Below are 14,009 nucleotides of genomic sequence, written 5' to 3' on the forward strand. Positions count from 1 at the left end.
ATCTTCCTTGTAGCATAGTCGCCCCTATGATCCGATCTTTCACAAGAAAGTAATCAGGATGAAATTCAATGAGTACATAATTTAAATTTGATTGAGCTGAAAATTTGATGTTGTTGCCAAGTATCAATACTTTGTCCTTAAAGCTTGATTTTTCGTCACTTGATGCAAACATATAAAATGCAATAAGTCTCTTAAGATTTGAACAACAACACTTGATTCATTTTGTACTAAATTTGATTGCATTTTTGTGTTCTTGTTGTATCTGCTCAAGATTGAAAAACAGAACAAACTTGTCTGTATGTATGTATTAACAGAAGCTAAAAATATGTTTCTTTTAGAAAAGATCTGAACTGATGGGTTTTGTATTCTTCTTACTTCTTTTCTGCGTTATCTGGTGAGTTTCTTATAGGAAAAAATGTACTGATAAAGGAAATTTTTTAAGGTAGAATCAAATATCCTGAGGTTACGTTCGGACAAAAGACTAATATAACATTTCCTCATCATTTATATAGATATTCAGTTCTTAATCTTATTTTACTGAGAACATTGATCTAGCTATCAAAATGAAGACGTCAATCTCTTATACTTTGAGAGCGATATGTTCATATGGTTGGAGAATGACTTGAACTCCATGTTGGGGGCACATTGTTAGAACTTCAGTTGGGCAGTGGGCATAAGTTGGTGAGAGAGTAAAACTGTAACGTTGCAGGATCATAGAGAGTGCTAACTTTGTCTCTGTGATAGCAAAGTTCATCCCCGCACAATTTCGAGGTCCCAGACCAAATGGCATGAACGCAGCTATGTTATTGTTTGTAGCTTTAACCACCCCGTCTGCAAATCTCTCTGGTTTAAAAAGAAGAGCATCTTCTCCCCATATTTCAGGATTTTGATGAACTGCTAAAGTTGAAATGTAAACTTCAGTATTCGCTGGAACAGTTATTTTTCCCAATTTAGTTTCCCTTTCAACTCTCCTCATCAGAATAGCATTAGGAGTATATAGTCTTAGAGATTCGTTAATTACCATGCCCATCTACAAAGAAGAGACAGAAAATTTAGTTAAAGAACTGAATCAAGAGGTATAATGTTGCAAAGTTCATAATTTTGGTTAGAAGGTAGCCATGGTGGAATGGTTGCTTACAATTTTCAATTTTGCAATGCGATCTTGACTTGGAATTTGTAGGCCAAATAATTCAAGCACCTCTTTCCTTGCTTTATCTTGCCAATCTGAGTGGACTGCTAGAAGAAAAACAATCCAGGTAAGTGCGCTTGCTGATGTTTCTTGCCCAGCTAGATAAAAATTCTTGCACTGATCAATCAGGTCATCTAATGATATTTTCCTGGTCTCATCCGAATCATGATACGCCTTTAGGAGCAATCCAAATAAATCATGTCCATAGCCATCCAGTTCTCCCAACGTAGCGTCTTTCTCTCTTCTCTTCATCATGTTCATAAATGATTTTCTTATCTTCGCTTCCAGATTTTCAAATTCAATATCATAACTCGCTTTAACAAATTTTCTGCAACAATAGAAAAATGCCATTCATTTCTGCAACATTAGAATCTTGTATAAATGAAAAGGTGGGAGCCTGAAAATGACAGAATTAAAAGATTTAAAATTTCACGTCAGCAAGATAATTGTCTACAAGGAAAAACTCATGTCAGGCATGATTATGCCGATGCATGCACATTTATGGTGTTTACCCCATTCCAGGAATTCTAACTCTGTAATTGTTTTCTGAAATAATGTGAGTCATTCTCGTAAGCATATCAAATACGTGCTGCCCTTCCAAGTAGCTGCTTCCAAAAGACGTCCTGGAAATTACTTCTGATGTTAAAATCTTGAACTCTACAAATATATCTATCTCCTTGCTATGATGGTGTCTCCATCTTTCAAGCATAATCTCTAAACTGGCGATCATTTCTGGAACCATACCCTGCAGAGCATAGAAACGGTGCTTAGTAGTTGATAGAATTACCCTAGGTGGGTGACTTTCGTATATATTTGTACTGTTTATCTAGTTCAATAGTAGTTTAGTTATATATCTGCCAGCTTCATGATCACAGTTCAAAACCAAAACAAGAATTTACTTTTATGCTCTCTCCATGGAAAGCGTGGTTGGCCAGCTTCCTGAGTTTAACCCATTTTTCCCCTTCTGATAAGACAATTCCATCCCCTAGGAGCTTCTTTATTTCACTTGAGACCTTCGTTTTGGGGTACGCTCGATCTTTGTTGCTTAATATTTGTTTGACCAGCTCAGGTTCAGTGATGATCAGTTGTGCTTGGGGACCATACCATTGAAGGAAGTTCATCCCTGTACAGAAATATGTAGTCAAAGTCAATTTATATAATTCTGCAGACATTTTGTTGATGTAAGAAGTTATAATTCATCTAAATTTAAGCAAGAATATTGCTTGATATCTAAAGTATGAGAAGATTGTTACCGTAGAGCTTGATCCATGAATAAAAGTGGGGATGAACCATGGGCAATGTATGATGTAGTAATTCCTGGGGACTGCTCCTAATTTTTCTTATCATTGTGGAGATCTCTTTGGTGTTACCATGCAGAAATCTGTAAGAAGGGCCTCTGATTCCCTGTGACTTCATCAAAGACTGGATGCGAATGGGAGTCCACCATACTTTATTAAAGAACTTGATGAGAATAATGAGAATAGATAGGAACAGACAGCCTGAAAAGTAGATTAAAGGGTTCGCCATTGTTGCTAGAAGCATGTGTTCTTCACTGACTGAACAAAAACAGAGAAACCATGGTCATAGATGGCTTTGGCATCTATGAATTGTTGTTTACATGAGAGAAAACTAGGGTACCATTTGGCTATCCGATGCAGTAGCTTTTTAGAGAATAAATCTAACTCGAATAATATGATTTTGGGCCAGGATCAAGGTATCTACAATTATTGTTCTTGCTAAGGTAAGTTAATAATCCTTTTATGGAATTATGGGTCCAAATAAGGTATTTCAACATTGTTGTAAACTTGTAATCCCTCCATTCATTCTGATATGGTTTACAGCTCGCTCCAACAAGATTTTGTTCCACCGATCTTTGTCACAAAATATTTAAAACCATCGTCATTCTCTGTATGATTTTTTTAAATCAGTTTAAAAACAAATAAATTTGAAAATCAAACTATATTTTTATCTAATTTTTCATAAAATAGAATTTAAATTTAAAATCTATGTATAAAAATGTAAAAATACTTCATAAATTATTAGATAAAAATCCAAGTATTTCTAAAAAATAAAACTATAACTTCACATATTTTTTTTTTTAAGTCAAACTATATGGTGTATAACATTTTTCTATAACGCACAGTTTAATATTAGTGGGTATACATTTTAATTTAATTGTTGGATCGGGATAAAAAAAAATTTAAAAAAAATCTAGAAGCTTGTTTCCTTTAAAGTTAAAATTTCATAACAATGAAAGTTTAGAAAGATCTTCAAATAATGCTCATAATTAAGTTATTGTTGGGATTTATTATATTTTTTTTCTATTTAGTTTAAAACTTTTTTATTATTTTTTCAACTTTGTTTAGGATTTTTTACTAGTATATAAACAAACCTATAAAAGTTGTAATATAGAGTTTTGATTAGAATATTTGTGTGGTAAAATATTTAGTAATAAAATTTTTGATTAAGGATTCACAGTGTGACCTTATTTGGTGGAATTACTACCAGAAATTTGACAAATATAAATGAAAACACTGACATAATTTTTTTGTTGGTAGATTGCAGTGAATTTTACCAACAAACTTTTTCATTGTTGTATCCCTTGGTAAACACCAACGAAAACATTTTGTTAGTATATACCGAGGAAATTACAGTGAAAAAAAAAAGAAAAAAAACGGATAATAACAAATTTTCTTAATTGGAAAAGTTTGGAATTAAACAAAATTTAAATTAATGATATTTTAAGGATATAAAATAATAAATATTATCTCAAGAGATACATCTTTTTTATACCTCCTATCTTGGAAATATAAAAATTCTTTCTAAAATTATATAAATAATGACTTTATTTTTATATTTCTATCGCTATCTATTACCTTCTCTCTTATCCTAAAAAATTAACCAAACATTATCTAAAATCTCATTTTATATTTGTGAATTAAGGTAATTTAGTTCCTTCCCAACCAATTCCAATTACTCAAGAATTCTCCCTCTAAAACATATTTTCCTCGTAATGCTTGAAAACCATATTATAGAAAGTGCTAATTTATATATTATAGTAATTATATTTACAATGTGTATAGATTGAGTTTTGTCTTATAATTTCTACATCAACTATTATATACTTCCCTATATATATAAATAAAAAAAATTGACGGACTAATAAGTTTAAATCTTCTATTATTTTTAACTTGGTATGAGAATCCTCAGCATTAAAATTATATCTTTTCTTTCTCTTTAATGGACGCAATCACTGCAAGTCATGTTGCCCCTTCTACTACTGTAAATCCAATTCTAATTTCTTCCCAACCCATAGCTTCTACACTGGTGCCGTCTTCACTCTCCTCCTTTGTATTGAATGGTGATTATTTTTCTCCTTCCACTATCATTGTTGCTGTTGTCACTGATTCTTCCATTGGAGAAGTTGTTCCTGAAATGTAAATAAGTTAAGCTTCCTATTATTCTGAACTAAACACAACAAACATTTACAGTTTTTGAAAAATATATTTCGATGGATCAAGAATAAAAAGATCAATTGGGGAAAGTGGAAGCAAAGACCACTCATTAAGAATAATAGAGAGATTAATCAAGCCACTCCACATGATGCATATTAATACAACACGTTACACACACATAACATAAATAAAGAAGATCTTCTCTTGCTTCTGGAAGAAACTTAAGAAGAGTACATTGTTTCCTCATTATTTATGACAGAGGTACATAATTATCAACTCAACACACCTCACAACGAAGCCTGACTTGAACTAGTGCTAACAGTGACTCCAGCACTAAAGTCACAGGCAAATTTGAAACAGTACTAATCATACGGGCAGGTAACTTGGACAACGTTGCCTTGGACATTAGCAACGTTCTACTTTATGAATTGTCAAGCAGATATGTGGGTTAAGCGAGCTTTCCGTATCTCGACCAATCGGCTTGCAAAACTGCACAACATCAAAGCGAGGTTGCAATAATTAAGATCAACAAGTTAGCTTGCTTCGGTGCTAATTGGAAAAGCCAAGATGATTCATAAATCTAGCTCTTACGCTTCAAGTTTGGCATCATTTTGTTCTGCTAAATCCTGACCGATCTTCTTGAGTCTCTCCAGATTTTCTTTGCTTGTATTGTCCATCATGCCTTCACTGGGTTTTAGCTCAACCTGATTGTAGTATGAAATGGCAACGCATCATTAACAATGAAATGCCAGCTTCCCTAATTTCACCACGACCAAATAAATAGCTATCTCGTTGCCGAAAATTCCTCCTTTTTATACTTTCAAGTGGTTTACCTGGATCCGAGTATAGTTGTGTTCTAATCCACTGTATTGAAAGACGGTAGACATGTACATCTCAGTCATTTCATCTGGTGCAGTCGTCAAGATATCCAGCAACGGGTTGGAATTGTCATCCTGCCAAAGCCAATCAACAATTCCCCATTTTCCGTCTCTAACCTCTAGCCTGCCACTTGCATCTGGTGCTCCAGTTCCAAGGGAAAGAACAACAAATTTGTGAAAATCTGTCTTTTGTTCTTTCATCGCCTCACACACAGCTAGGAAAGACTGATAAGATTATGACAAGAGAGATAAGCCATTAATTAAAACAAAGACTATAAATGCATTATAGAACTACAAAAACGTGGGACTTGATTGCCAAATAGCAGTATAATTTCTACAAATGATAGTGCATTCTTTTTCCTAGCGATGCTAGCTTATCATTTTCCTAGTATAAATGTTATTATATCACAATAAACAGCAACTTACAGGATTATTGGCTGCAACACCGCCATCAACTAGGTTGAAGGGCTTGCTGGTTTTAAAATGATAAGGGGGAAAGTAATACGGTGCTGCAGAGGTGGCCCTACAAACGTCTGCTAGTGGAGCATCCATTGACCTGTCACGCTTGGCCTACAATTAATTTGTTCATACACAGGCGAATATCGTTAAAGGAAAAAATGTTATGCGGACTTAGTGCATGCAAATTGAATTCATTAATATTTTCAATGCATATAATAGAATTTTTTTTTTTCTATGTGTTTTGAACATGCTCATAGAAAGAAGAATCATGTTGCAGATTATTTGGCCAAACAAAACGTTTTTAGAGTAGTTGACTTAGTTGTTTGGTTTTGATTGTGAATTTAGTTTTGTTCATAAGTTTTCCGACTCTTCTGAGTTTTTTATACTATTTTAATTGTTAAGCCATATTTTTAATGACTATATATAATAGATGATTAATAAATCTCTGGTATTTGATAAAAATAAAATCAAGATGAGATCGATACGTACATTACAAACATCAGGTAACATTAATAAATGTTGGAATATACAAGTATATATTGGAAAATATTAGAAAATCAAGAAGAACAGTGACCTTTAAGGTAGAAAAGATGGTAGGCCCAAAATGCTTGATGTCGAAGGCGGGGATTATCACATTCGTTAGAGTCTCACTGAGAGCTAGTTTCTCTCCCAAAAGTCCCTTAATCGTATCTTGCAGATTCTTACCGTCATATTTTGGTTGTAGTAAATATGTATTAAGAGGTTCTACATAATCCTTCGCCTCAGGACTGAGGTCTACGATAATATCAATAATACCCCGCAAAAAAGTAGCTGGAGTATTAATGACTTCGGCGGACCTGTTCAAAAGACAGATCCTGTCAGCGATATTAATTTATGTAAATGTCGTTAACCATTCAGCAGAAAAGGAAGAGATTTGTTCGGAGAACATGGTTTGAATTACAAAACAAGTTCAATCCATTATTGGATTTGTTTTACCTACGTTGTCAAAGGTTCTTCCGTCGCTTCATCAGGATCAGAGATTCTGGAATCCTCTTCAGTGGACGGAGGTTGGTTTGTTTCAGGTGTTTTGAGAAAGATATTTGGACTCTTGTCTTGATAAAACTTGGCAATATCTTTTGCAGCAAACAGAGGTCGTTTTTCATCATTTGGGGCCGTAAGCATAGCTGTCATGAGGCCTCCTGTGCTTGTCCCAGCAATGAAGTCAAAATAATCTGCAATCCTTGCATCCTTGTTGTCCACATCCAGTTTCTACGTGAAGAACAATAATGAAACGAGGCTGACTACATGCAGTTCTCTTGTGTACAAGATTGATGAAGGAAAAAATGAGCAAGCATGTTGAGAGAGTAAAATAACCTGGAGCTTCGCTTCAAGAACACTTAGAACTTCACTAGGAATGATACCTCTCACTCCTCCACCATCAATACTAAGGATTGTGATGAAGTCTCCCTGATTCTCTGGTTCACGAGAACTTCCATTCCCTGAAAATTTAACAAGGAACATAACAAGAACAAAGTGAATTAGCAAATAATACTGGTGATTGTATGCAACTTAAATCATGAGACTGATCAGCAACAGAAGATCATGTTGTAGGAATCAATGCAAATGCTAGCTTTGGCATGGTGGTGATTAAGGGCCCACCCATTTTGTGAAAGCCGAAGTATTAGAACCTTTCGGCTTGTGACTATGTTTGCTCAACTACCACTCTCGAACTAGGATCGAAGGCTCCCTTTTTATAGCACAATTTGGGGTGATGATTCATCAATGTGAACGAGAAAATAAATAAATAAATAAAGGGTTATCCTTAAAGTCGCTGTGCGCTTGATTGCCTTTGGGCCCAGCTCCAACCTAATGACGAGATAAGGTTAGTTGTTTCTGTGTGGATAAGAGTAAACAACATGTTATTGGCTAAGTTGCATTGCGCATGAGCAAAATAATTCGGATTATTAGGAATATCTATATAAATTAACTACAGATTAATCTTAGTTTCATGAATTTATTATATATTTTTTTCATTTTTTTAATTTTAATTTGGTGTGGTATTGATTTTAAATTTTAGAACAAAAAAATCAATTTAAATTATATCAAATTAATCATTTTATTAAATCCGAATAAACTAGGTTAGCTGAATACATATAGTCAAATCTTATTAAAAATAGCTTAACTAAAAATTTGTTGAATTTCTTTTTCAAACTAAATTATCACTTTTATCTTTTATGTAGTAATCTTATAAATTTCACCTTTTTTGGATTTTACAATAAATAATGCAAGTATTTTTACTAATTAATCATCAGAGTATTCTAATGCTAATTATTAGTATACCCGACATGTATAGAAATGTTTTTTAAAAAAAATTAATTACACGTAAAATTGATAAATCAATATGATATATAATTACTCAAATATATATATATATATATATATATATATATATATAAGAAGTTAGTGTAAGTTATTGTAAGGGGAAAATTACAGTAACCCCTCGATCGAGGTATAATGAAATCACAATGATAATTCGTTAGATAAATCTTATTTTATATCCAAAATATCCTTAAACTATGAACCCTTTCAAAGAGAAATCAAAACCCTAATAAATAAGAAAAATACACAAAAATCGACAGATTAGACATCAGATTTGGGATTGTTGACTACAAAAATAAAAGAAAAGAACAAAAAAAACCCTCAAGGGGGAAGGGAAATTATTTTTATTTTTATTTTTGTTGTAATTAGACAAGACAAAATAATGCAATGCACTAAAGCCATGTTGCCTAGGCCCATAATGGCCTATGTGAAAATTGTCATCTCACATACCTACAGACACCACTGAAAATAATTATACCCCGGTAACCCACCAGCCATGAAAGCACCATGCAACGTGAAACACGAATTTTTTTATTGTTTTGTGTTTAAAAAATATTTTTAAAAAGATTTAAAAGTTTTTTGTTTTTTATTTTAAATTAATATTATTTTTTTTTAATATTTTCAGATATTTTAATATATTAATGTCAAAAATAATTTTAAAAAAATAAAAAAATTATTATTTTAATATATTTTTAAATAAAAAATATTTTTTAAGTAACTGTTATCATATTTTCAAATAAATCTCATGAGACATAACCAGACAATCCACTAACTCCATGGATGTCTGCTTGCTAAGGATTTGTTTCGATTCCTTTTAACTTTGACATGACACTGATATATATTGATGTGTATAAAGGAAAACAACCACCACCATCACCACTGGCTTGATCTTTATCAACTTTGATGTCCTAAGCATATTGAATGGCTAAGTGTATACTTCACAATAATTTAATTTCTTTGAGTTTTCTTAAAACTAACACAGTAAAAAAAACTTATTTATGGATATATAATAGAGTTTGTTGAGCTACGGCAACATCATTAACACAAGCTCAACGAAATTTTTATTGGCTGAAACAATGTTATTGTAAATTTTTTGAAAAAAAATAAAGGTTGCGACAATAATACTCAGTCAACCTTTAAGTTTATATATATATATATATAAAAATTGTTACAAATGCTTTGACAGTGTGAAGTGTAGTTGCATTTTAGGTGATTAGTAGATAACTATTATCCGATATGCTCCATGTTAGATTATTTTTTTTAATATAAAAAATATCCAATGATTTTTTTGGTAAAAAAAATTAAATTATTTGAAAATTAACTTGATATGACCTAATAAACTTAATAGATCAGAAAATAGCATGGGTGAACATTAAATAAGATAAAAACAAATTGGATTGACTCAAATCAATCCAAGTTAATTATCAAATTCATGATCCGGATCATGAGAATAGAATAATCATTAACTTGTTAAATTTGTGACCAGATCATGAAACCGAGATAACCTCATATAAATCAAATCGGAAAAAATTATGAAACTCAAATTTCAATCAACTCAATGTTAAAAGAATAAAAATAAAAAAAATACCATAAAACAAATAACTCAAGTCAACTCAAGCTAATATATCAAAGCCTCAACCCGGGTCATGTGACTGGGATTATAGAAAGCAAATCGAAACAAATTATGAAACTCAAATCTCAATCAATCTAATCTTTAAAGATGAAGTTGAAAAAAAATCATTTAAAAAAATAAATCAATATAGGTTAACTTGACAAACCTACTAACTAGGTAATTAAATCAAGATAACCTAATAGAAAACAAACTAAAAAAATAAAATCTACTTCTAAATCAACAAAATATTTAATGATAAAATTAAAGAAAAAATAATTAAAAAAAAAGAGAAAAACTCTGAATTAACCTATCAATCCTGCGACTTGAATCATAAATTAAAATCATGATAAGTAAATCTAATATTATATTGAAAAAAATAAATTAAAAAATAAACCTTAAAAATATAAAATAAAACAAATCAAAACAAGTTATGAGGAGAGAAACATTGAATTTCCCTTCTCAATTAGTTTATGTTAATATGCTGTCTTTTGTTGTTGTTTTGGTCAATCCATTTAATTATTAAATGAGTTAAACAATTGGTAGCCATACCTTATTTATATTTATGGATGTTACAGTGGTGGTCTTATGGACTGTTTGTGTGCATTTCTGAGAGAGAGGTTCTCACAACAAGAGGTTACAATTAAGTTTGTCCAGTAGTGAGAGAGAAAAAGTAGGCAAAAGTCATGATCATGCCTTGTTCTTTTCTTTTCTTTTTTCATGTACATGAAAGAAATGTCTCATTTAATGGAGGAACTTCACACCATCAACGCATTTGTTAAGTGCATGGGTAAGTGGCACTAGCCAAGTTCTCAGTAAGATTATGAAAAATCGATATTTCTAGTTGATTTTATATTTATTTATGAATTGAAAAATATAAGGGATAGAATTAGAATCAGAAAATCAAAAATGTCTTCTTCTTTTAATTGATTTCTTATCACTTAACTATTGTTATTAAGCTACTAACTCACTTGTGGTTTCTTAACTAAGAGTGTGTTTGAGATTATGATAATGATAACGGTTCAAAGTATATTTTATTTAGAAATATATTAAAATAAAAAAAAATTAAAATTATTTTTGATATTAAGATATTAAAAAAATTTAAAAATTTTATTTTAAATAAAATTTTAAAAAATATAATTTGGATCCTGTTTCAAACACAGCGTAAATATTCACACCTCCCTGTTGGGATCAGAAAATATGTGCATCGCAGTATGTGCTCGCGCGGGTGAAGAAGCTCTACGGTGGCACATAGATTTGGAAACTTAGGATGGGAGGGAGGGAGAAAGAGAGCAGCTAGGTTTATACAATCAAACATATTTATATAAAAACTCAAAGACAAAAAATGTGCATTTATTTACTCGATTGAAGAAGTCAGAATAAAATTTCACATTCCATTCTAACATGGAGGGAAATAAAAATTTAGACTAATGGTGTTGGATCCAAAATTGAGAAAAAAGAGTTTGATTGCATAACTTCTACGAAGTTACTAATTTTTTGAAAAAACCAAATTAGATGAAGTTGGAAACAAAAAAACCTAATACATAATTACAATCATTAATAGTTAAAGAAAAAGGTGTATTGAAATTAAATATTACAAGAATGAAGAATTATTAAGTATTGTTTATATATGTTTTGAATCATAAATTATTTATTTTGTAATTGAAAAATTTTAAGATTATCATATGTGAATTTTGAGATAGTAAAAATTAACGATGTTATTTATGAGAAATTATTCAATTTATCAGTTTATAAGAGTATACAAGAAAAAATATTTAAAATAACATGTTAATATTGTACTTACTGGATAATAGATCTCAATTCATTATAGTTAAATAACATATAATTATATACATGTCTAAATTTGATTTCTATCAATTATCTTTCTCTCACTGTATTTTTTTTATAAAGGTCATCTAGAATGGGAAAATATTGATAAATTCCTATAAGAAGACATTTCACCACCATTATCATGTCTTGGAATGCATGTGATTATTGTTTTGAAGTGCAACTTAAAATAGTACAAGATAAATTTTGAGATCTCTTAAAAAATATAAGCCTCAACATACACCTTATTTTAAATTTTTTTTCTTAAAGTTGAATAAATATCTGGATGAAATAAATGAGTGTTTTAAATTAAAAAATAAAGTAAACATAAATTTAATTATGATGCATTTGTAATCCATAACCTCTTGAATAGATACATCCATTTATATTTAATATGACCTTCAACTTTTGTCTCAAATAATAAATGTAAGGGTAGATGCTTCATTGAGTTGAAGAAGGATAAAGGAAATATTATGTAAAGTTTGCAGATTATCTGGACGATATTCGTTTCAAATTTCTCCATGTGTTGAGTATGTAACTTGTTAGAGCATATATCTTTAAAAAGTGATTGCTCTCTGTAAGTGCATCTCATATCTCTTTTTGCAATTAATCTCAGTACACAAATGAAATGGGTGTTTGCATAACCATGTGGCAGTCATGACTCTTTATTTTATTAAATCTATCATCCATCAAATTCCCTAATTTAGATATGTTTGAAGCATATCCATAAGGCAAATACAGGCTCTTGAGCCATTGATAGATAAGTAATTGTGCATTATTGTTTAAGGAGAAGATGACTTTGGGTTTTGTGACCTGTAATCTATCATAAATCAACTTTATATTCTTACAGTGAAAAAATAAAGGTATGTATTTTCTAGTCTTTATGTTGTCCCCTGTTAAAATATTTTCAAACATGTTCTTTTTTATATGTATGACATCCAGATTATGACGAAGTAATTTATTCTTTTAATAAAAAAATTTCCAAAAATTACTTCGCTTTATTCAATTATAGGTTACACTAAAACTAGAAAACTTTTGCTTACTGGATTAAAAACCAAACACAATGCCCTCGCGCTGTGATACCACGGCATACAATTCTTCATCCGACGATACTAGTAGTGTAACATATCTTTCAACTCTACCTACAAAATTTTTTTTTTGTTCTTTTTATACTTATCGGTTGGATTCTGGTGGTAAAAAAAAAAAAAACTTTACCACCATTTGTTAAGATGAATACCTTGTAATATTCTATATAATATAGACACGTTATTTTTATGTTTAAATCCTAGTTTGATTTAGGAGTGAGAAATTAGTACTTTCTATTTTGCAATCTGTAAGAAAAACCACATAATCCTAGATGCTATCAGAGTAAAGGATCATAAACAAAGACTTTCAATCATTCAATGCTACATATTTGATTCAAGCAATGGTCATTCGCCTGAAAATTAAAAGAATCGATAATCAATAAAAGTTGCAACCTAATTAATTGACTTAAGTTTGCTCAAAGAAAAGCTATTGAATTGTTCGCATAAATTAACACATTTAATTCAATTTATATAAATAATTACCTGAAGGATCGGGAGGAGTTGTGAGCTCAACAGTGCTACCATGTCGTCCAGCACTTTTTATTGCATGGTGACCTCCTACAACCTTCCATTTTGCAGCGGATTCTTTCTGTGCCAAGACCATATTTTACGTCACAATTAAATATGTTTCCAAACAATTATTATTTTGTTAATTATGCAGCTAGCTAATTGATTGATCAAGAAGGTAATATGCCACTCCAATCATACACATGTTCCTCTGGCTCTCTTTTATATATATATATAAAATAAATAAAGCCTAGAAAAGGCAGAACCAGCTACCCAATGAGTAGATTGTAAATAGAATCAATAGATACAATAGAAACAGAGAGACCAAGCAAAAGAAATATAACCCAAAGGCTGTAGTTTAAAACAATAACAGATCCATCCTTAGTAAAATCCTTTAGATCCTCAAAACAATAATCGACTTGGGTCTTCGAAGCATGATAACGATTGTTTTTTAAATTATTTTTTATTCAGAAATGTATTAAAATATTTTTTTTAATTTTTAAAAATTATTTTTAACATCAATACATCAAAATAATATAAAACATTAAAAAATATTAATTTCAAGCAAAGAAAAAAATATAAAAATTTAAATATTTTCAAAAACATTTTTTAAACTAAAAAACAAATAAGATTTATTTGTAT

At 30.7% G+C, this 14,009-nt stretch overlaps 2 protein-coding genes across 3 annotated transcripts; both read right to left on the minus strand.

Moving 5' to 3' along the window:
- Positions 1-580: 580 nt before the first annotated feature.
- LOC133668118 (cytochrome P450 CYP749A22-like) lies at positions 581-2,716 on the minus strand. Its single transcript, XM_062087859.1, has 5 exons — positions 2,443-2,716; positions 2,089-2,312; positions 1,702-1,934; positions 1,139-1,517; positions 581-1,030 (listed from the first exon to the last, which is right to left on the minus strand). The coding sequence occupies exons 1-5, from the start codon at positions 2,714-2,716 to the stop codon at positions 581-583; spliced, it is 1,560 nt and encodes a 519-aa protein (XP_061943843.1).
- A 1,502-nt stretch (positions 2,717-4,218) lies between these two features.
- On the minus strand, positions 4,219-7,718 carry LOC133668070 (patatin-like protein 2). 2 transcript variants are annotated; one of them, XR_009833626.1, is made up of 9 exons: positions 7,620-7,718; positions 7,335-7,459; positions 6,961-7,229; positions 6,556-6,817; positions 5,949-6,092; positions 5,478-5,747; positions 5,236-5,348; positions 4,931-5,133; positions 4,219-4,619 (listed from the first exon to the last, which is right to left on the minus strand). XR_009833626.1 is itself a non-coding variant. In XM_062087815.1 (8 exons), exons 1-8 carry the CDS (start codon positions 7,621-7,623, stop codon positions 5,076-5,078), a joined length of 1,245 nt encoding a protein of 414 aa, XP_061943799.1. In that variant the 5' UTR covers positions 7,624-7,718; the 3' UTR covers positions 4,725-5,075. The 2 variants fall into 2 exon arrangements, 1 of the variants encoding a protein (XP_061943799.1); XM_062087815.1 differs by lacking the exon at positions 4,219-4,619 and having other exon boundaries at positions 4,725-5,133.
- Positions 7,719-14,009: the final 6,291 nt, after the last annotated feature.

Source organism: Populus nigra, chromosome 11 (genome assembly GCF_951802175.1).
Source record: "Populus nigra chromosome 11, ddPopNigr1.1, whole genome shotgun sequence".
NCBI lineage: Eukaryota > Viridiplantae > Streptophyta > Magnoliopsida > Malpighiales > Salicaceae > Populus > Populus nigra.

Coding starts and splice junctions, on each gene's coding strand:
- LOC133668118 (XM_062087859.1), bottom strand. CDS start 2,716: ATGGCGAACCCTTTAATCTACTTTTCAGGCTGTCTGTTCCTATCTATT. Junction 1,518..1,701: donor GTTAGAATTCCTGGAATGGG/GTAAACACCATA, acceptor CTATTGTTGCAG/AAAATTTGTTAAAGCGAGTT. Junction 1,031..1,138: donor GCATTGCAAAATTGAAAATT/GTAAGCAACCAT, acceptor TCTTCTTTGTAG/ATGGGCATGGTAATTAACGA.
- LOC133668070 (XM_062087815.1), bottom strand. Junction 6,818..6,960: donor ACGGAAGAACCTTTGACAAC/GTAGGTAAAACA, acceptor TCTTTTGAACAG/GTCCGCCGAAGTCATTAATA. Junction 6,093..6,555: donor CCATCTTTTCTACCTTAAAG/GTCACTGTTCTT, acceptor AATTAATTGTAG/GCCAAGCGTGACAGGTCAAT.